This window comes from Salvelinus alpinus, chromosome 23, assembly GCF_045679555.1.
Source record: "Salvelinus alpinus chromosome 23, SLU_Salpinus.1, whole genome shotgun sequence".
NCBI classification, from domain to species: Eukaryota; Metazoa; Chordata; class Actinopteri; order Salmoniformes; family Salmonidae; genus Salvelinus; species Salvelinus alpinus.
The window spans coordinates 18,403,569-18,431,477 of record NC_092108.1 but is presented as its reverse complement, the minus strand read 5'-3'; the positions used below and the strand labels follow the sequence as shown (position 1 = coordinate 18,431,477).

Sequence of the window (27,909 nt, the reverse complement as noted above, 5' to 3'; positions counted from 1 at the left end):
TGCATTTAATTGCCCACTTCAGATTGGGTACATGTATTACATAAATCACTATCCACAAGCTTCATTTTGAGCCTTTGCTCTGGGTAAAATAAAACCTTTGAGTAAATTTGAAATTAATAAGTTGATGGGCAAGTCTCTTAGAAGAGGTACAAATATTGCCCCATATCGTGGTCCAATCCCATTCATACCCTGCACTTTGTAGGTCCTTCTCCCAGATCTCCATAACAAGTAGATGTTTTATATTATGAGTTACTAACCTATCATACAATGAGGACACCACTGGACATGAAAGTGAATTCAATAAAGATTGGGAGTTTGGTTTGGTGTCTCATGGTACACCGTAGATTTTCAATGCTGTACGGAGTCTGAGATAATAAAAAATATATATATAATACAAAAAACAGGAAGAACCAGGGAGAGAATATGACTTTCAGACCTTGAAAGGAAAGAAGCCCTTGCATGTTGAAGATGGCCTTCACTACCTTGCTGAGACCATGAGGGAATGTAAAGGGCATGAAGCCAGATAAAATAAAATTGTTATTCCAAAAAGGTGATGACTCATTAAAATTGCAAGTTGTGCCCAGATAATTATTGATTTGGTACCAAACAGTCCATTTATTTTTTATAATAGATCCCATAAAAGATTAGGACGTTTTTTGCTTTATCCCAGAAGAAGGAAGATCCTGAATTTTATTTGGATGTGACTTGACTTCCTTTATTTTCCGCTAAGGCATATCAGATGAAGAGTCAAGACAAATAGTCAGTGACCTCAGCTGGAATGCCTAATAGTAGAGTTTAAAGTAGGGTAAAGAGAGCCCTCCAAACTTTTGGGGGTATTGTAAGGAGGAGAGACTAATTCCAGGACATTTCCCATTCCAAATGAAATTTCTCACCAAGATACTGTATCTACAGTGCATTCGGAAAGTATTCAGACCCCTTCCCTTTTTCCACATTTTGTTTCGTTACAGCCTTATTCTAAAATGGATTTGATAAAAATGAATGCATCCTGTTTCCATTGATCATCCTTGAGATGTAACCCCTCCTTCCACCCCTCCTATCACCCTTCCTTCCACCCCTCCTATCACCCTTCCTTCCACCCATCCTATCACCCTTCATTCCACCCCTCCTATCACCCTTCCTTCCACCCCTCCTATAACCTTTCCTTCCACCTTTCCTATCACCCCTCCTCTATAGTGCAGTGTCTCCCACCACCATGCCGGCCATAGTGAACCTGCTCTTCAACATGGTGTTCACCAACACCACCATCTCCTTCTCCCTGGTGCTGCTCCTGGTCAGAGTGCTCTCCCTCCTGGTGGGGGTCGGAGGTCATTTGCTTATGTGGCTGGTGCTGATGTGTAACCCACGGCGACGCTCCAAGCCCAACTCCGTGCTGCTCCTCAACCTGAGCCTGGCCAACCTGGGCACCCTGCTCACCCTGCCCACCCTGCCCTGCGTCCCTCTCAGCGACAGCTCCCAGGACTGGGAGCTAGGGGACCGTATCTGTGTGACTTCATAGTATAGTCATTGAATGAGAAATATTGGCTTAAAAACCTCAGCCAGCTTGTTCATTGTTTTGGTCACCCCTGCATCCTTCTCACAGGGTGAATTTTAAGTTAACAATAACGGGCACTATCGAAAATAGCGCACAAGGAGGAGATTGGTGGCAAGACCTGAAGGCAAGACATGACCTAACCTTTATTTTGCGCGGAATGGATGAAAACATTGAAAGCATTACGTGAATGATCCTATATTTAAAATAATAAAAAGAGAAATCCAACCAGGGACAATAGTCTTCCAACTGAATTCTATGGACAAGCAGATCGACTGAAAGTAACCATATTTCACAATTTCATTCCAAATTCAAAATTGATGCTGTAAAATATACTGCCGGGCTTCATCACCTCCCTGACGGCCGGAGTGCATATCCAGTATTTAGTCTGGAAACCTTGTCGATGCTCAGGTACCGCATAGGGGCCCCACCTGCTAGAACACCACCAGCCCCACTGAAGTGGAAGTATAGGAATTATGGAATTACACTACTCATCTACACTCAGTTGTACCCACCTCCGCTATATATTCTCCTCTCTCCCGCTCTTTTAGTGCCGGCATCGTGGCAGTGATCTCGCTAGTCTCTGTCACCATGGCCATTCCCCACCTATATCCATTTTGACGGTGGGTGTATGTAGTCTGTGGCTGGGTTTCCTGGTGCCAGCCTTCCTGGTCTACTACGTGGTGCTGCTCCTTTGCATTGCCCTCAACTCTGGACTCATCATCAACCACCTCCTTTGCTGCCGGGGCACGATGACTGCAGACCGCCGCAACAAGAAGGCCACGGCGCTCCTGATCCTCTCCACGCTGTTCTTCGCCATCATCCGGCTGCCTTACTACACCCTGGAATTCGTCAACGTCAGCTTTGCTGCCTCGCCTATCAGCCAACAATCATTCAGGCATGAAGGGGTCTCCCATTGCCCTTTTCCTACCTCAACTCGTCTGCTTCCCCGACACATAGGAGTCTCTACTCTGGGAGGTAGCGTCTCTGTCGGACATCATGTTGGTGTGTTTAGCGTCCTGCTGAAACCCACCCCTCTCCTTCTTGTTGTCTTGCCCAGCGGTGCGTCAGCTCCATGCCCTCCTACTGTCAGAGGAAATCCACCACATTTTCCTCGCCTCCTCCCGGCACACCTTGCCACTCAGGCTGATCCAGTGAGATGAGCACATACACACACACACAATGCAATTACACAACCGATTTTGATTACATACATGCTTACACAGTTTATGTCACAATTACTTTTCTTCTAACAGGCTATACCTTTAAAACCTCTTGTTAATAGGGGGCGCTGTTTTCACTTTGGGGAAAAATCGTGCCCAAATTAAACGGCCTCGTACTCTGTTCTAGATCATACGATATGCATAATATTATTACTATTGGATAGAAAACACTCTGAAGTTTCTAAAACTGTTTTCAATTATATCTGTGAGTAAAACAGAAGTCATTTGGCAGCAAACTTCCAAACAGGAAGTGAAAATTCTGAAAATGGGTCTCTGTGTAAGGCCTTGCCTATTCAATTGCCTTGTATTTATGGATCTGTATGCACTTCATACGCCTTCCACTAGATGTCAACAGGCAGTAGAATGTTGAATGGGGTGTCAAGCTTGATGTGAGACCGAATGAGAGCTTTTGGAGTGACAGGTCTGCCATATTGGCAGTATTTTGCTGCGCACCAGAGAGCACCATATTATTTTCTACAATGCGTTAGGTAGACACGACGAAATGCTCCGTGTTGGACGTTATTGGATACATATGAGAAAAACATCATAAAGATGGATTTTCAACTGAGTTTGACCAGTTTATTCGACGTTTATTATAACTTTTGGAATTTTTCGTTCCATGCGCCAAGCGTTCATGGACATGTGCGCTCCACCATGCTAGCCAAAGTTGCTAATTCGACAGAAGAAATGGACATTCTAAAACTAAAAACGATTTATTGTGGAACTAGGACTCCTTGCACTGCATTCTGATGGAAGATCATCAAAGGTAAGAGAATATTTATGATGTTATTTCGTATTTTTGTGGAATATGTTGGCTCCAACATGGCGGAGAATGGCTGGGCGCTGTCTCAGATTATTGCATGCTGTGCTTTGTACTAAAGTAATTTTTTTAATCTAACACAGCGGTTGCATTAAGAACCAGTGTATCTTTCATTTGCTGTACAACATGTATTTTTCAGCAAAGTTTATGATGAGTTTTTTGGTTAGATTACGTCGCTGCGTAAAATTTCTCCGGACAATTTGGTGTTATTTGTGACGATGGCTGCGTTGTAAAACCCAGATTTGTAGCTATAAATATGCACATTTTCGAACAAAACATAAATGTATTGTATAACATGATGTTATAAGACTGTCATCTGATGAAGTTGTTCAAAGGTTAGTGATTAATTTTATCTCTATTTGTGGGTTTTGTGAAAGCTATGTTTGCGGTGAAAAAATGGCGTTGTGTGTTTGGCTATTGTGGTGAGCTAACATAAATATATATTGTGTTTTCGCTGTAAAACATTTTAAAAATCGGAAACGTTGGCTGGATTCACAAGATGTTTATCTTTCATTTGCTGTATTGGACTTGTGATTTCATGAAATTATATTATATGATATCCCTGTGGTGCTAGGCTAGGCTATGCTAGTCAGCTTTTCTGATGAGGATGAACCCGGATCCGGGAGGGTGATTAAGTAGAGGTTTTAAGCCTACATATGTCACTGTGTGTGTGTTTGAGACACTTTAAACAGAAGAGTTAAAGCATCATACATGTGATGTGTCATAAAAGCAGAGGCTTAGAATCTTAGATTTCCAATCACGTTGCAATTGTCACTTAGCAACTCAGACTCCTCACACAGGGAGGAGAGACTAGGTGGGGGGCCTGGCAGAGAGAGGGAGAGGAAGAAAAAAATGCAGAGAGCGTAATTCAGGGGGCTGATCAAGTGGTAAAGTGTGTGTGTGGAATGAAATTACAGCAATGAAGGCAGAAGGGCATGAAATATATTGTTAGGGTTACTCTCACAGAGAAGACAACAACATGATTGACAGGTGAGAACCATTTATGCAATCTTTGAACAACACAGTTAGTATTATAAACATGCCTCCCAAACCAATAATACAATCATGAAGAATACTGATATAGTGGACATACCATTGATCCTTCATCTAACTGGGCCTTAATTGCATGCTGTGCATAATCTTAAAGGCCCAGTGCAGTCAAAAACATATTTTTTCTCTGTTTTATATATATTTACACACTGAGATTGGAAAAATACTGTGAAATTGTGAAAATTATGACAATGCCCTTTTAGTGTAAGGTCGGCCCTGGGGGCTGCGTGCAGCCTGCGACCTGACTCAATGTGGCCCGTGGAATCATGCTTAGATCACATAAAGAATTTGTGATCATAAAGTTTTGAAAAACATATTTGTTATTCAAATTAAAAGCCCAATGAATACTCGCCTTTGTGTAATGATTTAACTCCCATCGCTTGTGGGACATTTATTTTGAAGGCACGTATAAATGACAACTGTACGAGGACAGACCGTGACTGACAGGCTGACACATGTCACAGTTACAAATAATAGCTAGCTAGAAATTGTGCAAAAAAAAGGTCAAAGCTAAGTTTTTCAACGCTAACAAAGTAGACAATGAATGCAGGGTGTTCCAGCAAGAGTGGACATCGAAATACATTTACATTTACATTTAAGTCATTTAGCAGACGCTCTTATCCAGAGCGACTTACAAATTGGTGCATTCACCTTAAGATATCCAGTGGAACAACCACTTACAATAGTGCATCTAACTCTTTTAAGGGGGGGGGGGGGGGGGGGGGTTAGAAGGATTACTTTATCCTATCCTAGGTATTCCTTAAAGAGGTGGGGTTTCAGGTGTCTCCGGAAGGTGGTGATTGACTCCGCTGACCTGGCATCGTGAGGGAGTTTGTTCCACCATTGGGGTGCCAGAGCAGCGAACAGTTTTGACTGGGCTGAGCGGGAACTGTACTTCCTCAGAGGTAGGGAGGCGAGCAGGCCAGAGGTGGATGAACGCAGTGCCCTTGTTTGGAAATATGTCTTTATTCAGGTATCAGGGAAAGCTGTGTGCTTAGTGTGCAAAGAGAGCATCACTGTCTTGAAAGACTACAACTTGTCCCGACACTTCCAGATGAAGCATGCAGAGAAATATAGGAATATGTCTTCTGAGCAGAGGACAAGTGCACCGAAAGAGTTGCTTTCTCAGTTGCAAAACCAGCAGGGACTTTTCACAAAACTGCATTCATGCGAACAACAGAATTGCGAGAGCTAGCTATGTACTGTCAAATAAAATTGCTAAACATATCAAGCCATTCACTGAGGGTAAATTCATTAAAGAATGTTTCATTGACTCTGCAGCAATACTTTGCCCCGACAAGGAAGAGCTGTTTAAAAATGTTTCCCTGTCAAGACGAACAGTTGAAAGACAAGTTAAAGGATTTCACCTATTTCTCCTTGGCCCTGGATGAGAGCAGTGATGCACGTGACACGGCACAGTTGTTGATATTCTTACGAGGCATAACTCCAGACTTTGAAATTACAGAGGAGCTTGCTTCAGTGCAGTCAACGAAGAGCACAACCACAGGGAAAGATTTATTGGAGGAGGTTAATAAGTGTGTGGCAAAGCTGGAACTGAGTTTTGAAAGGTTATCCAGTGTGACCACTGATGTGTGCCCAAACTTGACAGGAAAAAATGTTGGCCTTTTGAAAAGGATACAAGATCAAGTAGCTGAGCTGAACCCAGATCAGAAAAGTATTTTCCTACATTCATCAAGAGGTGCTCTGTTAATGTGTTCTGAAAATGAACCATGTTGTGGATACAGTCACTAAAGTGATAAACTTCATAAGAGCAAAATCTGTTAACCACAGGTAGTCTCACTGTTGGAAGAGACAGAGTCCGGTCATGCATACCACACAAACGTGAGATGGCTGTTTGGGGAAGGTGCTTAAAAGGGTGTGGGACCTGAAGTCGGAGATTGCTAAGTTTTTGCAAATAAAAGGAAAATATGTGGAATTCCCTGAACTGCAACATAAAGAATGGTTGGCTGATTTTGCCTTCCCCGTGGACATCATGGCCCTTTTATTTTATTTTTTTCACCTTTATTTAACCAGGTAGGCTAGTTGAGAACAAGTTCTCATTTGCAACTGCGACCTGGCCAAGATAAAGCAAAGCAGTTCGACACATACAACAACACAGCGTTACACAGGAAATAAACAAACATACAGTCAATAATACAGTAGAAAAAGTCTATATACAGTATGTGCAAATGAGGAAGGATAAGGGAGGTAAGGCAATAAATAGGCCATGGTGGCGAATTAATTACAATATAGCCATTAAACACTGGTATGGTAGAATGTGCAGAAGATGAATGTACAAGTAGAGATACTGGGGTGCAAAGGAGCAAGATAAATTAAAAAATACAGTATGGGGATGAGGTAGATTGGATGGGCTATTTACAGATGAGCTATGTACAGGTGCAGTGATCTGTGTGCTGCTCTGACAGCTGGTGCTTAAAGCTAGTGAGGGAGGTAAGTCTCCAGCTTCAGTGATTTTTGCAGTTTGTTCCAGTCATTGGCAGCAGAGAACTGCAAGGAGAGGCGGCCAAAGGAAGAATTGGCTTTGGGTGTGACCAGTGAGATATACCTCCTGGAGCGCGTGCTACGGGTGGGTGCTGCTATGGTGACCAGTGAGCTGAGATAAGGCGGGTCTTTACCTAGCAGAGACTTGTAGATGACCTGGAGCCAGTGGGTTTGGCGACGAGTATGAAGCGAGAGCCAGCCAACGAGAGCGTACAGGTCGCAGTGGTGGGTACTATGTGGGGCTTTGGTGACAAAACGGATGGCACTGTGATAGACTACATCCAATTAGTTGAGTAGAGGGTTGGAGGCTATTTTGTAAATTACATCGGTAGGATGGTCAGTTTTATGAGGGTATGTTTGGCAGCATGAGTGAAGAATGCTTTGTTGCGAAATAGGAAGCCGATTCTAGATTTAATTCTGGATTGGAGATGTTTAATGTGAGTCTGTAAGGAGAGTTTACAGTCTAACCAGACACCTAGGTATTTGTAGAGTTCCACATATTCTAAGTCAGAACTGTCCAGAGTAGTGATGCTGGACGGGCGGGCAGGTGCGGGCAGCGATCGGTTGAAGAGCATGCATTTAGTTTTACTTGCATTTAAGAGCAGTTGGAGGCCACAGAAGGAGAGTTGTATGGCATTGAAGCTCGTCTGGAGGTTAGTTAACACAGTGTCTAAAGAAAGGCCAGAGGTATATATTTTTTTTATTTTTTATTTTTTTTAATCTTTATTTTAACAGGGAAAACAGACTGAGACCTGGATCTCTTTTACGGCTGTGCCCTGTGTAAACATGTTGACATGTACAGTTTTAGACATACAGACAAGAACATTTCAAAACATACACAATTCAACAGAAACAATCACAGACAACATCATATTGATCCTCCATAAGCATTTTAAAATGGGCAAGGGACACCAGAGTGTCTAACTTAAGTTGGATCTGCAGTTTGTTCCATGAATAAGGTGCAAAGGAACTGAAGGCAGTCCTACCCAACTCTGTGGAGACCGCAGGAGTCTCTAATGTAATCCACATCTGTGATCTGGTTTTAAAATTAGTACATCTTGTGGAAATTAATGATGATATATATGGAGGTAGTTTTAAAAGAAGTGCTTTATAAATAAACAAGAGAGCATGTTGCTCTCGCCTCACAGATAGAGAGACCCAACCCACATGTTGATATAGGATACAGTGATGAGTTCTGTAACTATCACCCGTGATAAATCTGAGTGCACAATGGTAAATAGCATCCAATGGTTTTAATGTGTTTGCCGATGCATGCATATAGATAATATCACCATAATCTAAAACGGACATAAAAGTAGCCTGCACTATTTTTTTCCTATTTACAGAGGACAAACAAGCCCTGTTTCTGTAAAGGAATCCTATCTTGAATTTGAGCTTTTTTCCCAATTCAGTAACATGTTTTTTAAAAGAAAGCCTATCATCTAACCATACCCCTAAGTATTTATATGCAGAGACCTTATTGATTTGAGTACCATCCAAGCTAGTGATTACAAACGTGTTTCTAACTGAGAGTTTAGACCTAGAAAAAAACATGACATTTGTTTTCTTAGCGTTTAAAACAAGTTTAAGCTGTAAAAGAGACCCCTGTAGTATCCTAAAATCAGACTCCAACTGCATTAAAGCTTGGTCCGCTGTTGGAGCAATAGAGTACATCACTGTGTCATCTGCATATAAATGGAATTTACAATATCTGACATCATCACCAATGTTGTTTATATAAAGTGAGAACAATAGTGGGCCAATTATTGAACCCTGAGGGACCCCTTTAAGTAACTGTAAGGGGTCAGACTTGACCCCATCGACCATGACGGCTTGAGTTCTATCTTTAAGATAGTCATAAAACCATCGGCAGGCATCAGTGCCCAGTCCTATAGATGACAGCTTACTCAAAAGGATAGCATGGTCTACAGTGTCAAAAGCTTTTGACAAATCTGTCAGGACCCGGTGCGAGAAACAGTCACTAAATCGACAGAACCCAGAAGATGAGGCAGACACAGCAGTACTAGAGATGGTGGTTTAATAAAAAATAGATATCTTCCAAAATACAAAGAAATCCACAAAGTGGTAAAAACAGCAAGGGAAAAACAAACCTTAAAAGACTAATACAAAATACAAAAGAACAAAACCAGAGAACCTCTGGAAAATCCAACAAGAGAAAAATATATGTTCACAACAAGGCTTGGGCTGGGGCTGGGTGCTAACATACAAACACTGAGCAAGGAACTGAGGAACACACAGGGATTAAATACTAACAAGGGAACGACATACAGGTGCAAACAATAATTAGAGCAAGGGAAAAACAAAAGGTACAAAAAAGGTGCAATGGGGACATCTAGTGACAAAAAACCAGAACAGTCCTGGCCAAAACCTGACAAAATCTACAAACAACGCAGCACAGTGCTTTCTATCGTCTAAGGCATTTGCAATATCATTTACAACAAGCATAGTGGCCGATGTGGTACTGTGTTTAGATCTAAAACCAGATTGATTGGTACTAAGAATACTGTTAGCAGAAAGAAAAGATTGTAACTGTTTGTTGACTATAGATTCTAGAATCTTTACCAGACAAGGGAGCCTAGAGATGGGTCGATAGTTATCCAAATCACTACCGTCACCTCCCTTATGTAATGGCAGAACAAAAGCTGCTTTCCACACCTTAGGGATATTTCCTGTGCTTAATGTTAGATTAAAAATGTGTGTTACTGAACCAGCAAAAATAGGTGCAGCACACTTAAGTAAGTACGGGTCTAAATTGTCAGCGCCTAAGGATTTCTTAGTATCAATGGCACACAGGGCAATTAGAACCTCTGCTTCAGTTATTTTCTGGAAACTAAAAACAGGGTTACCATTTTTCAGAGTAACGGTTGAAAAGCAAGACGAAAAATCAACTAACTGGCCAGTACCACAAAGTCCACTTTTCCTTTCAAATAAAAAACCAGCAGAGATGAAATGCTTATTAAAAGCATCACAAATATCATTTTTTTCAGTTAGAATACAGAAGTCTGAGGTAATTTGCTTAGGAAGAGAAACAGCAGAATTTCAGTGAATTAACGGTTTTCCAGAATTTTGCAGGATCTCCTGCAGAATCTGTCATAGCATTAAGGAAGTAATTTGATTTTGCCTTTTTGACAGCTGCAGTACATTTATTTCTCAATTGCCTAAAAAACAGCCAATCAGCTGGAGTACCTGTTTTCCTCGCCAAGGCCCAGGCCCGATTCTTTTGCAGGAAAAGACCTGACAATTCAGGAGAGAACCAAGAACTGGTTCGGTTTCTTACTCTGTGATTCTTAAGCGGGGCATGTTTATCAGACATAGAGGTAACAATAGAAGAGAAAAAAGCAAGGGCTAAAACCGGGTCCAGAAAGCAGCAAGTGGATAAAAGCTCAGAGTGATATAAGTCAAGGATAAAAGCTTGCTGTGAGAAATGTTTATAATTTCTCTTAGAGATTATACAGGGATCAGAGTGTTTCAGCCTGGTATCTCTAATACAAGCAATAGGGCAGTGGTCACTGATATCATTTGCAAAAACCCCCCTGGCTGTGTATTTATGGGGCGTAGAATGGCGTAGAGGTGTATCAAAGAATCACCAGCAGCAAGAGCGACATCGTTGATGTATACAGAGAAGAGAGTCGGCCCGAGAGTTGAACCCTGTGGCACCCCCATAGAGACTGCCAGAGGACCGGACTCCGATTTGACACACTGAACTCTATCAGAGAAGTAGTTGGTGAACCAGGCGAGGCAATCAGTTCATGAATGAACTGAATTCTAAACTACAAGGGAAGGGCCTTTTTGCACATCAGATGTACAACCTTGTCAAAGCCTTCAAGGGAAAATTACTTGACGACACATACACACACACACCCATTCAGATCACACAGCATGTCATATCAACAATATCTCATGGTTTGACACAGTTTGACTTCTGTATTCAACGTTTGTCATGGGGGGGTTTAAACATCAAATGTAGATTCCGAATGATTAAGGTCAGTGGTGTAAAGTACTTAAGTAAAAATACTTTAAAGTACTAAAGTAGTTTTTTGGGGTATCTGTACTTTACTTTACTATTTATATTTTTGACAACTTTTACTTCACTACATTCCTATAGAAAATATTGTACTTTTTACTCCATCCAATTTTCCTGACAACCTAAAGTACTTGTTACATTTTGAATGCTAAGCAGGACAGGAAGATTGTGAAATTCACGCACTTATCAAGAGAACATGTGGTCATCCCTACTGCTCCTGATCTGGCGGACTCACAAAACACAAATGCATATTTTGTAAATATTGTTTGAGTGTTGGAGTGTGCCCCTGACTATCTGTACATTTTTTAAACAAGAAAATGGTGCCGTCTGCTTTGATTAATATAAGGAATTTAAAATTCTTTATACTTTTACTTCTACTTTTGATACTTAAGAATATTTGATCAATTACATTTACTTTTGATACTTAAGTATATTTAAAACCAAATACTTTTAGACTTTTACTCAAGTAGTATTTTACTGGGTGACTTTCACTTTTACTTGAGTAACTTTCTATTAAGGTATCTTTACTTTTACTCAACTATGACAATTGGGTACCTTTTCCACCACTGCTTAAGGTAAGGGTTAATGTCTGGGGTAGGGTAAAAAAAAATATCTAACATGAGTGCCTTGCGCTGGGATTGAACAAGCTTGCGGTTTACCCCCATCCGCCATCCTTGTCCACAACGCCCTAGCAAGCCGCAAGCTTACTTCATGATAATAGCGTTCACTGTTACCTCGACTGACCGGTTTTGAAGGCATCTCCCGACATCCTGGGGACGTGGATGAATGTTGAATGTCACTTTGGATCTCGAGTGACCTGGCTGGTCATATAGGCTATTTGTTAGGCCTTCAGTCGGCATAGTCTCCTTCAACAGCCGTGTAACCTTGACGAAAGACGTTCCTTGACTTATAAGTGTTAATAGAGAATTGCTTGTTTTTATCTGGAGGTTGGACAAAATAACTTGGACAGGGACAATAGGAGCACATTGATTAATAGAGGGAGATGTCATTTTAACAAGGAATGACCAATCAAATCTCCATACTTGGGTCTGACTCTGTAATATTATAGCAAAGAGCATCCCATGTTTTTAAAATGGCATGGTTTGACAAGCAGACTCTCTAAAGTAGGCTAATTGGATTTGAATGGGAGGTAATTCATATTTAGAGACAGCAAAAGTGGTATTTAAAATTCATTGGCATGGTGGGAATCACTTGAGCCCGAGATTGATTATATAATCAGTTGTTTAGCATCAGGCTGAGCGCGTATGTGTGTGCGTGTGTTTGTGTGTGTGTGTGTTTCAGTTGCACTCAAATTCAGTTTGAGAGAGCACGTTCAAAACCCAGTGTAATCTAACAACGCAATGACATGGAACACTTACTTCCAAATGTTCAATGACTAGTCTGAAAACGCACAAAAACAGAAATCTGCCCTATTTGCCACTTGACCCCTCTAACCTATTTCAGCCGGAAAGATCCTGCACACTATTGTTATTAAATTAATCAATCAACCTATTAACATGAGGAGCAGGAAGCAAGTTTTGTCAGGCTGAGCTTGCTGTTAATGAGTGCAGTTATCTCAGTGATCTGCCTGCACTGTGATTCACACGCACACACATACACAATGCTCGCTCTGATGTACTGATGAGACTTCAGCAATTCCTGCAGTCAAATGACCAAATCACCCTCTAGTGGCCTCATGGGTGGAATGTTATTTTTATTTTTCATAATTTCGTAATTAATAAACATAAAAAATAAAAATAAACTGCAGAAAATCCAATGTTTCTATTTCAAACGGTTTTGTTATATTTCAGTCCTCATTCAGTCCCCATTCAGGCTGCATCAGTCTCACTCTGAACCATAACATGCTGCCCCGCTCTAGCTGCCACTGCTACTGAGGCTTGGGCCCAGACAGACAAAGCGATAGACAGACACAGGAGATTGCTTTATCAGACCCATAAGTGTGTAACAATGAACCACAGGGAGTAACTGGGGCTCTTGTTAATTGTCCCTGGGGTGTAGTGAGTGTGTTGGAGGTGGTTCAGTAAACAGTTGTTCATGTGATGAGTAAACTAACCTTGGCTGAGACCTGCAGACTCATGTTAGCTCCCAAAGGAAATGCCTGTCCAAAAAAGGTCCAATCGCCAGGACCACAAATACAAATTCCATCTAGACACCGTAGCCCTAGAGCACACAAAACACTATACATACATCGGCCTAAACATCATCACCACAGGTAACTTCCACAAAGTTGTCAACGATCTGAAAGACAAGGCAAAAAGGGCCTTCTATGCCATAAAAAGGGCCTTCTATGCCATAAAAAGGGCCTTCTATGCCATAAAAAGGAACATAAAATTTGACATACCAGGATCTGGCTAAAAATACTTGAATCAGTTATAGAACCCATTGCTCTTTATGGTTGTGAGGTCTGGGGTCCACTCACCAACCAAGAATTCACAAAATGGGGCAAACATCAAATTGAGACTCTGCATGCAGAATTCTGCAAAAATATCAACGTAAAACACCGAATAATGCACGCAGAGCAGAATTAGGCCGATACCCGCTAATTATCCAAATCCAGAAAAGAGACGTTAAATTCTACAACCAACTTAAAGGAAGCGATTCCCAAACCTTCCATAACAAAGCCATCACCTACAGAGAGATGAACCTGGAGAAGAGTCCCCTAAGCAAGGTGGTCCTGGGGCTCTGTTCACAAACACTGTGACTGACCCAAACTTAAGGAAAGCTTTGACTATGTACAGACTCAGTGAGCATAGCCTTGCTATTGAGAAATGCCACCGTAGGCAGATCTGGCTCTCAAGAACCTGAGCTGCACTTCCTAACCTCCTGCCAAATGTATGACCATATTAGAAACACATATTTCCCTCAGATTATATAGATCCACAAAGAATTCGAATTGATAAACTTTATCTACTGGGTGAAATACCACAGTGTGCCATCACAGCAGCAATGTGTGTAACCTGTTGCCACAAGAAAAGGGCAACCAGTGAAGAATGAACACCATTGTAAATACAACCCATATTTCTGTTTATTTATTTTCCCTTTTTTACTTTTACTATTTGCACATCATTACAACACTGCATATAGACATATGACATTTAAAATGTCTTTATTATTTTTCAACTTCTGTGACCGTAATGTTTAACGTTCATTTTTATTGTTTAGTTCACTTTTGTTTATTATCTACTTCACTGTTTTGGCAATGTTAACATATGTTTCCCATGCCAATAAAGTCCTTGAATTTAATTTAATTGAAAGAGAGCGTGAGAGAAAGAGAGTGGGAGAGATGAGCTGTGTAGCTCAGGTATACACTAAGGGCAGCCTTGGGCGTTGGGACAAGAGGAGGGGATGAGAAGGGGGCGTGCTAACGTTTTTTTCTGTGCACAAGAAGGGCCGCTTATTCATAACACTCCCAGGCGCAGGTGTAGACCAGGCTACCTATTCATATGCTCTGCACTCATCTTCGATCAATACCTACACATCGAGACCAAGGGGCTTCGGGAGGAATTACCAGCCGGAGAATGGTTTCGCAATGTTAATTGATATTTGGTGCGGTTATTTTGTTCTCTCTCATCCATACTTCCCGAGCGCAAATGACTTGACATGGATTGTGGTCGCAGTTAGGGACTTTATTTGTGGAAAATAGAGGAAGAATTGAACACGATGACTGACCAGGTAAGGTGACACAAAAATGTCAGCACTGACCTCACTGTTTTTATGTGCCAAACGTTTTCTTTGAGTTCAGTAGACTATAACAAATTGCATCTTTAAGCTACATACCGGTGCGCTGTATGCTACACAACGTCTTTAGCAGAAAGACTACGGAGCTGGCTTGGGAGCTTCGCGATATGTGGAATTCTAGTAGCACGTGCACGCTGACAAAGCTGTCACTATGTTTACGCGCACAACTCACACTCTCGATCCGCGTTGTCTGTCATCTCCCGAAAGGTGCTGACACATCAATTAGTATTTGTTTCATAAGCAGGCTCATCTCTCTTCTATAATAAATTAGGATCATTATTATGATGTTTTTACAGTATAATTACTCGACATGTTAAATTCGAAACTAAAATGTGATCATCAGTGGGCGAAATAATAGCGGGTCTAATAATTCCACTATAGTGGCAACACCACCAACAGTAGCCTAGCAGCCAGAGCAATTTATGTTCTACAGTGGTAATAACATGAGCAAACAGAAGTATAGCAACAAAGCATTGCCTGTAGGCCTACAGTATTGTACTGTAGTATTTTGTTATTGCCCAATGTTCTCTGTGTTACGGTTTGTCCTAGTTTCTCACCTGTCAGTCGATCCTTCTCTGTGTCTTTCTTTATTGCTCTCCTGCATCTCCTTGACAACAAAGACTGTGATTAATTAATTACACCCTTTCAATTATTCTTATTGGTACTGTGCCTGAGTCCAGCAATACACTCTATCCCTGTGTGTCACTGAGTGGAGCTCAGCCACAGGCACACCTGCTCCTGGCTCTGTGCTGGCTCCCAGGGTGAGTGCTCCAGCTAGATGAATTGCTGTACACACACACGTAGGTGTATGTGTTTACGTTTTGCTTGCATAGAGCCTATAGATGGAGGTCATCTGACTGATCTGCTGCAGTACACACGCTGAATGCTCCCAGAAACACAAACTGATGGCTTTGGTTGTTGTTTAAACCAGAGAACACTGAAGTCTCGATACTGTGTGTGTGTGTTGTGCGTGTTTGCATATGCACACACACACAAATGTTTAGGTAGGCCTATACGAGGTGTATGTGTTTACGTTTTGCTTGCATAGAGCCCATAGCTTACTGTAGACATGTCTATCTGCTTTTGTGTGTGACATGCAGGAGGAGGGCTCATGGACATTTATGTTCTGGACCTATTTTCTGCTAATGGATCCCAGAGTCCCATTGTAACAGTCTTGCTTCCATCCCTGTTCTCGCCCCAACCTGGGCTTGAATCAGGGACCCTCTGAACACATCAACAACCGCTCCCCACGAAGCATCGTTACATTTCACTCCACGAAAGCCGTGGAGCTGATCTGATTGGTCAGAAGACCGATTAGTGTTTAAACGCAGCATTTGCTTCCATAGTAGTAGGCCTACTGTGTCAACTATTTGTGTCAAATGTAACTCTTCTTCTCCTGCATTAACATTCACTCAGCTCCATGCTCATAAGGGTCATGTCCATTGGGGCGTGTACTCACGACCTACTTTTTGTCTCTCTCAGTACAGTATGTTTCTTACCACCGCTCCCCCTCTGAGAAGAGGAAGCACACCTCTACCAATCAAGCACCAGCTGAGGCGGGAGGAGGCCGTATCAGAGGACCGTGATTGGATAGCAGGGATTGACGAACCATCCACACTGCCAATCAGTGACACTGTTTGCCAGGATGAATCATTTGGTCAGGCGGCGGAGGGGTATCATGGGAGTGCTATAAGGATCGTACTACTTGGGCAGAATGGGGTTGGAAAATCATCGCTGGCTCTGTCCCTGGCTGGACTGTCAGACAGATCTCTGTCGGTGGACTCTGAAACAGCCTGTGGTAAAGTTCTTCAATGTGTGTCTATATTTGTGTGTGGATTGTAGTGTGGGTGCAGTGTGCACGTGGTATCTACTTTATGTCAATCGCATTATGTCAGCCACCACAAAAGACCAACATCATTCTGATTCATGAGGTTGAGAGTTACTTTTCACATTTTCTGAGTGCACTCTAAAGGCAGAGAAATTACAAGATAAACCAAAAAAGCACTCTGTGTCACTAGGCTGTCTGAAAGGTCAGGGTGATAATAACAGCAGTCTTGGGCCAATCACTCAACCAATCAATGCTCCAGCAGAGTGATGGGCACACTGCTCTGTAAGAGGTGGTGCCAGAGACATGTCATGAAGAGTCAGACCACAAAGTATTCATTATGGTTCCTAGAATCCTGGAGAGTCAAGGTATTTGCAACATAGCTATTTCTGGAACCTTAATGCTCTATGTGGGCCACCGTACTGTAGGCTACCATAACCTTGTCCCATATCTGTATGTGCTTCCAACTCCTCAGCCTATCATTGTGTAATACCAGACATGGGCCTCAGTTAACTTTAATCAATAGGCTGAATGTTTTCTTGCATATCCACCTCAAACCATTTATGAGTGTGTGTTATCATGTGTTTGTGTATCACTTTATGTGGAAGCATTGTTGTGTATGTTCATGTGTCATGTTTGGTTACAGGAGAAGGCTACGAGCGCACAGTGTCCGTTGACGATGAGGAGAGTTCAGTGATCATTTATGACAACTGGAAACAGGTATTTAAGGCATTCTCTACACCACAGGTGTCAAAACTCATTCCACGGAGGGACAAGTGTCTGCGGGATTTCATTCCTCCCTTGTACTTGATTGATCAACTAAGGTCACTGATTAGTTACAAACTCCCCTCACCTGGTTGTCTAGGCCTTAATTGGACCCAAATTGAATGGAAATAACAAAAACCAACAAAAATCAGCCCTTCATGAAATGAGTTTGACACCACTGCTCTACATTGTCATTCTACTGCTGTCTATATGTTCATCTACTTCTCTCTGTACTGTCTGTCTTGTCTTGGTCTCTCTCTCTTTCTCTCTGAATCTATTTCACTTTGCCTTTATGACACTGATTGCATTCCTGTTCATGCCGCTACATTTTGAATAGATAAGCCACCCGGAGACAGTGGCAGCCACAGATTATTTGCCTTTTAGCCTTTTTTTAGCTCTTACTTAGATAACTTGAAATTGCTTTCACATTCATGTGATTTACTCCAGAGTACAGATATTTGGTGGGTGGTAATGCAGATGATTTACTCCAGAGTACAGATATTTGGTGGGTGGTAATGCAGATGATTTGCTCCAGAGTACAGATATTTGGTGGGTGGTAATGCAGATGATTTACTCCAGAGTACAGATATTTGGTGGGTGGTAATGCAGATGATTTACTCCAGAGTACAGATATTTGGTGGGTGGTAATGCAGATGATTTGCTCCAGAGTACAGATATTTGGTGGGTGGTAATGCAGATGATTTACTCCAGAGTACAGATATTTGGTGGGTGGTAATGCAGATGATTTACTCCAGAGTACAGATATTTGGTGGGTGGTAATGCAGATGATTTACTCCAGAGTACAGATATTTGGTGGGTGGTAATGCAGATGATTTGCTCCAGAGTACAGATATTTGGTGGGTGGTAATACAGATGATTTGCTCCAGAGTACAGATATTTGGTGGGTGGTAATGCAGATGATTTGCTTCATTACATGTTTTGATAAATAACCTGAATGCGTACAGTCCTCTCTTTTCTGGCAGAATTTGAAAGGGATTTTAAATGGTCTTAGAATGAGATTGTTTTGTTCTATTCAAATATTTGAGTTATAAAGAGGCTAGAGGAGCACAGCTGGTCTAAGGCGATGTTGTGTGTGTGTGTGTGTGTGTGTGTGTGTGTGTGTGTGTGTGTGTGTGTGTGTGTGTGTGTGTGTGTGTGTGTGTGTGTGTGTGTGTGTGTGTGTGTGTGTGTGTGTGTGTGTGTGTGTGTGTGTGTGTGTGTGTGTGTGTGTGTGTGTGTCGCCACCCTGAGGCAGTGGCAGCCAATCATTTACTAGCCCTTTTTATTTCCCTCACTTAGAAAACTTGAAATTGCTTTCAAAGCCCATTCAAAATCCCTTCCAAATTCTGACAGAAGAGAGAGGACTGTACGCATTCAGGCTAATTATTTAAATATGTAATAAAGACATGAATCGGCATTACCACCCTCCAAATATCAGACAGAAAAATTTGAACATGAATGAGATTGTTTTGTCGTATTCAAATATTTGAGTTCTAGAGAAACACAGCTGTACTAAGGCTGATCTGTGTTAATACTGCGTGTGTGTGGGGCACTGAGGATTTCATTATGATAAAGTACACTTGGTAATAGTCTAATATTAACCAGGTAATAGCCTTCTATGATGATGGTACACTCAATGCTGTAGTGTGTACACATGGACTTTATACCAGATGTCCAGGAGTACTCCCTAGTTTACTAAGTGTGAATTATTTAAACCTACAGATGTGGATCTTAATTTTATCATCCTGTTGCAGGACAACTTTCCTAAAATACAGGACATTTAAAACGTGTAGTGTATTTGAGGTATAAAAAGGCTAGAAAAGTTTTTGTCATTTCCACTATGAAATGTCAGACTTGATTTTCCCTTACGAAAAATGTGTCAACCCATACAAAAATGTCTGGTTTAAATTAAGATCCTGCATCAAATAAAAGAAAAGTGTTTGTGACATGCTTCATGACAAAAACGGGTGTAGACGGACAGTGAAATCCTTACTTTCGGGCCCTTCCCAACAATGCAGAGAGAGAAAAAAGAGAAATAATAGAAAAATAATAACGGGTATAATAAATACATAATGAGTAACGGTAACATGGCTATGCACGGGTACCAGTAACGAGCCAATGTTTAGGGGTATGAGGTATTTGAGGTAGATACAGCACAGTGCCTTCAGAAAGTATTCAGACCCCTTGACTTTTTCCACAATTTGTTACATTACAGCCTTATTCTAAAATTAATTAAATTAATGTTTTTCCTCATCCATCTACACACAATACCCCATAATGACAAATTTTAGCAAATGTACACTACCGCTCAAAAGTTTGGGGTCACTTAGATATTTCGTTGTTTTTGAAAGAAAATTGAATTTTTTGTCCATTAAAATAACATCAAATTAATCAGAAATACAGAGTAGACATTGTTAATGTTGAAAATGACTATTGTAACTGGAAACCGCAGATTTTTTTAAACGGAATATCTACATAGGCGCACAGAGGCCCATTATCAGCAACCATCACTACTGTGTTCCAATGGTACGTTGTGTTAGCTAATCTAAGTTTATTATTTTAAAAGGCTAATTGATCATAAGAAAACCCTTTTGCAATTATGTTAGCACAGCTGAAAACTGTTGTACTGATTAAAGAAGCAATAAAACTGGCCTTCTTTAGACTAGTTGAGTATCTGGAGTATCAGCATTTGTGGGTTCGATTACAGGCTCAAAATGTCCAGAAACAAATAACTTTCTTCTGAAACTCATCAGTCTATTCTTGTTCTGAGAAATGAAGGCTATTCCATGTGAGAAATTGTCAAGAAACTGACGATCTCGTACACCGCGGTGTACTTCTCCCTTCACAGAACAGCACAAACTGTCTCTAACCAGAATAGAAAGAGGAGTGGGAGGCCCCGGTGCACAACTGAGCAAGAGGACAAGTACATGAGTGTCTAGTTTGAGAAACAGACGCCTCACAAGTCCTCAACTGGCAGCTTCATTAAATAGTACCCGCAAAACAGCAGTCTCAACATCAACAGTGAAGAGGCGACTCCGGGATGCTGGCCTTCTAGGCAGAGTTGAAAAAAAAAGTCATATCTCAGACTGGCCAATAAAATGAAAAGATTAAGATGGGCAAAAGAACACACACTGGACAGAGGAACTCTGCCTAGAAGACCAGCATCCCGGAGTCTCCTCTTCACTCTTCACAAAAACCGAGCCATGAGGTCGAAGGAATTGTCCGTAGAGCTCTGAGACAGGATTAAGTCGAGGCACAGATCTGGAGAAGGATACCAAAAAATGTCTGCAGCATTGAAAGTCTCCAAGAACACAGTGGCCTCCATCATTCTTAAATGGAAGAAGTTTGGAACCACCAAGACTCTTCCTAGAGCTGGCCGCCCGACCAAACTGAGCAATCGGGGAAAAAGGGCTTTGGTTAAGGGAGGTGATCAAGAACCTGATGGTCACTCTGACAGAGGTCCAGAGTTCCTCTGTGGAGATGGGAGAAACTTCCATAAGGACAACCATCTCTGCAGCACTCCACCAATCAGGCCTTTATGGTAGAGTGGCCAGACGGAAGCCACTCCTCAGTAAAAGGCACATGACAGCCCACTTGGAGTTGCCAAAAGGCACCTAAAGGACTCTCAGACCATGAGAAACAAGATTCTCTGGTCTGATGAAACCAAGATGGAACTCTGGCCTGAATTCCAAGCATCACGTCTGGAGGAAACCTGGCACCATCCCTACGGTGAAGCATGGTGGTGACAGCATCATACTCTGGGGATGTTTTTCAGTGGCAGGAACTGTGAGTCTATTCAGGATTGAGGGAAAGATGAACAGAGCAAAGTACAGACAGATCCTTGATGAAAACTTGCTCCAGAGTGCTCAGGACCTCACCTTCCAACAGAACAACAACCCTAAGCACACAGCCAAGACAACGCAGGAGTGGCTTCGGGACAAGTCTCTGAATGTCCTTGAGTGGCCCAGCCAGAGCCCGGAATTGAACCCAATCGAACGTCTCTGGAGAGACTTGAAAATAGCTGTGCAGTGACACTCCCCATCCAACCTGACAGAGCTTGAGAGGATCTGCAGAGAAGAATGGGAGAAACTCCCCAAAAACAGGTGTGCCAAGCAATTTGCAGAAATATCTAAAAACCTGTTTTTGCTTTGTCATTGTGTGTAGATTGATGACGGGGTGGGAAACACAATTTAATCCATTTTAGAATAAGGCTGTAACGTAAAAAATATATAGATTTTTTACATCGGTAGTGTCGTCGCGCTCAGGGGAACTCCATTTCAAGGCATTTCTCTAAAAGGGAATCAACTTTCAAGCTTTCTTTCACCTCCTTTTTATCTCGCTGGTCTTGTTTTTTTCAGTAAAGCTGTCTCTTTCTCCTCCCTCCATCTTTTCCCTCTCTTTTCTACAAAAAATCTAATCAAATTGTATTTGTCACATGCGCCAAATACAACAGGTGTAGACGTTACAGTGAAATGCTTACCTACAAGCCCTTAACCAACAATGCAGTTTTCATCTTAAAATCCATCTCCTCTCTCTCTCCTTCTCTCTTGCCCCTCTCGTTCGTGTGCTTCCTTTCTTACTCAGAACGGACCCTTTTTTAGTGTAGTTAAATCTCTCTGAAAGTCAATTACATGTGTTATTCTCTGCATGTTTATACAAGTGCAGGTGTTACGCCATGGCAACATGAGCAGGCCAGTGGGGTTTGGAGCTGCTCCAGCCCAGCAGCAGTAAGGAGAGAGAGCAGACTGGACCAGCTCCCGCTCGCCACAACACACACATACATACACACACACACACATACACACACACAGTCATTCAAACACACTCACCAACACCCTTCTTTCACTGCTGATGCCACGTTGACCCTGACAGCAGCAGCACTGCAACGAATTGTGGGTGTGTGTGCGTACTTGTATGCGTAGCATGCGTGCAGTGTGCACTGGCCCCAGAGGATTTTGCCTAACTCTAGCTAGGCCCCTATTCCATCTGTGTTCCACCCTCCCCAGGTTACCATGGTGACCAGTGGACTGAACAAATCCCCAACATGGATTACATCATGTAGTTGTAGAAGCAGTGGGCTACAAAGCTTCTGGCTTGCAGAGTCGGTGGGAACCACTGGTTTTACTAAAGCTGCATGTGCCTCATCATAACCCAACCAATTATTTGGAGTATTTTGTAGGATAAGAAAACATTTAAATAACTAGATTGTGATTTTAGAGTGGTTCCTTGGTTCCCAGCTGATTCACACCTGCTGCTAGTTGTACCTTTTTCTTCCATGTCAAAGCAACCGAGTCCTACACTATCAGCCGCCATACAGCCACATCATCACAGAACATTTCACAGAGTACACACACACACACACACACAGCGCTCAAAGAATCTACACACCCACAGCGGCGCTCCGAGCTTCTCTTCAGCTAGCCCTGGGACTGGGAGTCTTGACGTCAGGCTTAAATAAGTCATCCAGCTTCCTAAAATAGCCGGCACATGCTTGGCCGGGACCTGGATGTCCTCTACTGTACTATTTGCCATCTTCCGTGTAGATCACTCATGCAGACAATCAGCCACCATCTTTCAGGGCCAATGGGATGTGTTTTGATGGTTGTGAGTTGGTTCTCTAGCACTTCCTCTCTCTATTAACAGGCTGACCACACCTGTCTGCACCACCAGGCTTTTTCGATGCTGGAGGTCTGAGCCAGCTGTGAGCGAATGGATCTCAGTGTAGAGCCATTCATTACTGCACCGGCAAGCCTATCGAAATACACTGTCTGCTGCAAGTGTCTATAATTATTTGACAACTTTAAAGTGCAACATTTATGGTAGAAAACCTTGGAAGCACTTCGGTGTAACGCTCATTCCTTCGACGATAAACGCGAATCTGACCATCACCCCTGGTGAGACAAAACCGCGACTCGTCAGTGAAGAGCACTTTTTGCCAGTCCTGTCTGGTCCAGCGACGGTGGGTTTGTGCCCATTGGCGACGTTGTTGCCGGTAATGTCTGTGAGGACCTGCCTTACAACATGCCTACAAGCCCTCAGTCCAGCCTCTCTCAGCCTATTGCGGACAGTCTGAGCACTGATGGAGGGATTGTGCGTTCCTGGTGTAACTCGGGCAGTTGTTGTTGCCATCCTGTACCTGTCCTGCAGGTGTGATGTTCGGATGTACCGATCCTGTGCAGATGTTGTTACACGTGGTCTGCCACTGCGAGGGCGATCAGCTGTCCATCCATTCTCCCTGTATGGCTGTCTTAGGCGTCTCACAGTACGAACATTGCAATTTATTTCCCTGGCCACATCTGCAGTCCTCATGCCTCCTTGCAGCATGCCTAAGGCACGTTCACGCAGATGAGCAGGGACCCTGGGCATCTTTCATTTGGTGTTTTTCCAGAGTCAGTAGTAAGGCCTCATTAGTGTTCTAAGTTTTCATAACTGTGACCTCAATTGCCTACCATCTGCAAGCTGTTAGTGTCTTAACGACCGTTCCACAGGTGCATGTTCATTAATTCTTGCGAAACAGTGTTTAAATTCTTTACAATGAAGATCTGTAAAGTTATTTGGATTTTTACGAATTATTTTTGAAAGACAGGGTCCTGAAAAAGGGACGTTTCTTTTTTTGATGAGTTTATATGTAGAGCAGTGTTGTGTGTGTCTGAATAGAGGGGTCAGTATCTATTGTTGTGTGTGTCTGTCTGCATAGAGCGGTCAGTATCTAGAACAAATAGATTTGAGTGGTTTTTACAGAGTTCAGAGTTTAACATGGGTGTAACGGTTTTCTTCCAGGGGTGAAGGAGAGGACCAAAGTGCAGCGCGGCTAGTGTTAAACATGTTTAATAAAGAACAAGTGAAACACTACAAACAACAATACAAAATAACAAATGTGCAAAAACCGAGACAGACCTATCTGGTGCAGACAATCACAGAGACAGGAAACAAACACCCACAAAATCCCAACACAAAACAAGCCTCCTATATATGATTCTCAATCAGGGACAACGATTACCATCTGCCTCTGATTGAGAACCATATTAGGCTGGACATAGGAACAGACAAACTAGACACACAACATAGAATTCCCACCCAGCTCACGTCCTGACCAACACTAAACAAGCAAAACACATAACTCTGGTCAGGACGTTACAATGGGACACAGTATTTGGTAGTTCATTCAGCTATTGCTGAAGAAGCAGCTACTCTTCCTGGGGTCCACATGAAACATGAAACATTACATCATACAGAACACTAATAGACAAGAACAGAACAACACACATTTAAAATAAGAACAATGGACCACAGGAAGAGAATGCAGACTGTCTTGGAGAGAATAATATACAGTAAGAGAATGAATTGTATTTTCTTTTGGAATCTTTCATCAGAGAGTCTAAGCATACAAGTCAACTGTATGTCTAGAAATGCATTGGAAATCATTCAGCTTTCTTTGTAAAAAAAATATATATATATATATACTTTTACCTTCAAAACATATTTGACAAAATTATGTCTAATGTCATGTATATTCACCGTTTTCCTGCATTGCATTTACACATTATCCTGAATGAGATTCATGGTGAAAACATCAGGTTTCAGTTGTTTCTGTTTATGGCTTTTACTCAGGAGGCCGTGGTGCATCAGTACTCTTTCTTTGGTGATTATATGGGGACATATGCTAAATGACAAGTTACCGGACTCTCACAAGCTCACTTTGAGTGTGTGTGTGTGTGCATTGCATGTGAGAGTGTAGTACACGTATGCAAGCTGTAAATAAATGTGTGTGTGTGTGTGTGTGTGTGTGTGTGTGTGGAGGGCAGTATACCATGACAGATGGTCTGAGTGGAACAGAACAGAGAGGAGCTTACTGACTAGAAGACAAACACAGTGCTGAGTTATCAAGCATCCCACTGATGGAAAGCCCTTTTATTTTGTCACAGTTACCCTGGAGAGCTCTCTGTCATGACACCGCCCATCCTTCTCCGATGTGGCCGTGTTTCTCTTGGCTGCTTACAAAGATTAGTGGCTGTCTCTCCCTGCTCCACAAAGCCCGCTAGTCCCACTCCACTACCCCATCTCCTCCCTCCTCTCATCCCCCTCCACTCCTCTCGTCTCTCATCCCTCCCCTCTCCTCCCCCTGCACCAAGCCCTGACGGTGACAGGTGGCCAGGCTCACTTCCGCGCCGCTAACTCCCCTCCCTCCTCCAGAGAGAGATGGAGTGGGTTCCGGAGACCATGGATTCCCTGCTGTGGGGTACAATCCTCTTTGGCTTGTAGGAGCTGGGAAATTTTCAGGTGGATGCTCTCCAGAGGGTTGAAATTTACCTTCAGATCCATGTGGATGTAGGGCACACAGACTGAAACAGACACAGTCAGACAGGGCTGGCAATGGTGGGTTAAGAAAGGGGGCTGGCAGCTCTTCTCCTTCTGTGTGCCTGAGTGAGTGAGTGAATCAGAGAGGCCTGTCCTCCAGAGCCACAGTTTACTATACAGGCCAGGACTAGATGGGGGGAGACATCATTTAAGCCCAGTGCTTCAGTGGGGAGTGGCCACCACTAAAAGGGTCAGAAGTCTCAAACTGAAGCAGGAAGTTCACAAGGGCACAATGTGTTGTGTTGGATTTAGGACAAAGCCCCTGCGAGTCCACTCAGCAGAGAACCTAAAGTAGGATTAAAATAAGCGTTATGCCAGGTGGTGAGGGATAAGAACTGGCACAATAGTACTGATTTACAATGATTCAAATTCAGAATTTCAGAGCTGGGTAATCATCTTAAATCCTCCCTCTGATATAAGCGTTCATTATGTTACATGCATTACAACAAGGTAGGTTGTAGCCTGGGTGGTGTAGTGGTCAATATACATGTTTACGTGGGTTTGAATCCAGCCCACTCTTTACCTTTCTTTCTCTCAGTCTCTACGCTATCCAACAAAACATAAAAAATGCTAAATATATTTATATAAACATAATGTAGGTTGTTGAGAAGAGAACAAGTGTGTATCAGTGTCATTAATGTGTATGTGTGTGTGTGCGTGTGTGTGATGCAGGACCTGTCCACGCTGCAGTGTGAGGTGGTTGTCCTGGTGTTCTCGGTGACTGACAGGAGGAGTTTCCAGCGCACTGCACAGCTCCGCCTCATCCTCAGGGAGTCACTGCCCCACACTCCCATCATCCTCGTGGGCAACAAGAGTGACCTTGTCCGTTGTCGAGAGATCAGCACAGAGGGTAGGGAGGACATCCTCGCTATAATGTAACACACATACACACCGTTATCACATGAGTGCCCAAGGCATATATTTTTAACGTGCCTCCTGTCAATCAATCTAAGGGTCTCTCCTTTCCACCTTGTGACACCATTCTCATGTAATCACCTACAGTGCAGTGTACAGATATAATACAGTATTGCATGCAAATGTATAAAATACTTACTTACAGTCGATACAATATAACCCCCACCCCTTTTCCCAACCATTCTCATCATAACACCTGCAATGTCTCAGTACAGTATGGTTGAGGTTGGCACAGGAGTGAAAATCCATTCCTGTCCCTTCTTGTCCTGTCAATTTTTTTACCGTACTGTCTTGATCCTGCAACAGTTTTATAACGGCAGAACTTTCCTGTCCCGCCCAATAAAAATCACTCCTATTCCATCCCGTGCTAATTTTTACACTCAGAAATCAGCTCTGCAGATATCATCTCTGCATGTGAGTAGCCATAGCAACTGCTCCCTTTTGGCTGCCGCTTAGAGCTCACGAGACAGTTGCCTGCCATGCACACACAGCCGATAACAACCACATTATGAGATTTTTACGATGAAGGCAGCCTCACTACTTAGTCGGAATAACTCAATTTCTCTCTTAAAGGCTTCATCATTCACTGACATAGGTTGGCATCTGAGGTAAAGTAGTGAGTGCGCAGTAGCCATGTCTACAACTGGAGCGAAATGACAATACATTTTTTATAGGTTTTTATTAAGTAAACTACACTACCGTTCAAACGTTTGGGGTCACTTAGAAATGTCCTTGTTTTTGAAAGAAAAGCACATTTTTTGTCCATTAAAATAACATCACTTTGATCAGAAATACAGTGTAGACATTGTTAATGTTGAAAATGACTATTGTAGCTGGAAACGGCAGATTTTTTATGGACTATCTACATAGGCGTACAGAGGCCCAATATCAGCAACCATCACTCCTGTGTTCAAATGGCACGTTGTGTTAGCTAATCCAAGTTTATCATTTTAAAAAGCGAATTGATCATTAGAAAACCCTTTTGCAATTATGTTAGCACAGCTGAAAACTGTTGTACTGATTAAAGAAGCAATAAAACTGGCCTTTAGACTAGTTGAGTATCTGTAGCATCAGCATTTGTGGGTTCAATTACAGGCT

General features: G+C 42.4%; 1 protein-coding gene and 1 pseudogene across 1 annotated transcript in view; both read left to right on the top strand.

Moving 5' to 3' along the window:
- The first annotated feature begins 1,213 nt into the window (after nucleotides 1-1,213).
- On the top strand, nucleotides 1,214-2,707 carry LOC139551232 (QRFP-like peptide receptor; annotated as a pseudogene).
- Nucleotides 2,708-14,585: 11,878 nt separating this feature from the next.
- LOC139550398 (GTP-binding protein REM 2-like) overlaps nucleotides 14,586-27,909 on the top strand; it is a 30,720-nt gene continuing 17,396 nt past the window's right edge. The window contains exons 1-4 of the mRNA XM_071361275.1: nucleotides 14,586-14,882; nucleotides 16,431-16,746; nucleotides 17,420-17,493; nucleotides 26,569-26,746. Of these exons, the coding sequence (XP_071217376.1) occupies nucleotides 14,871-14,882; nucleotides 16,431-16,746; nucleotides 17,420-17,493; nucleotides 26,569-26,746 (580 nt within the window). The 5' untranslated portion in view covers nucleotides 14,586-14,870. The remainder of the gene's footprint in view (nucleotides 14,883-16,430; nucleotides 16,747-17,419; nucleotides 17,494-26,568; nucleotides 26,747-27,909) is intronic.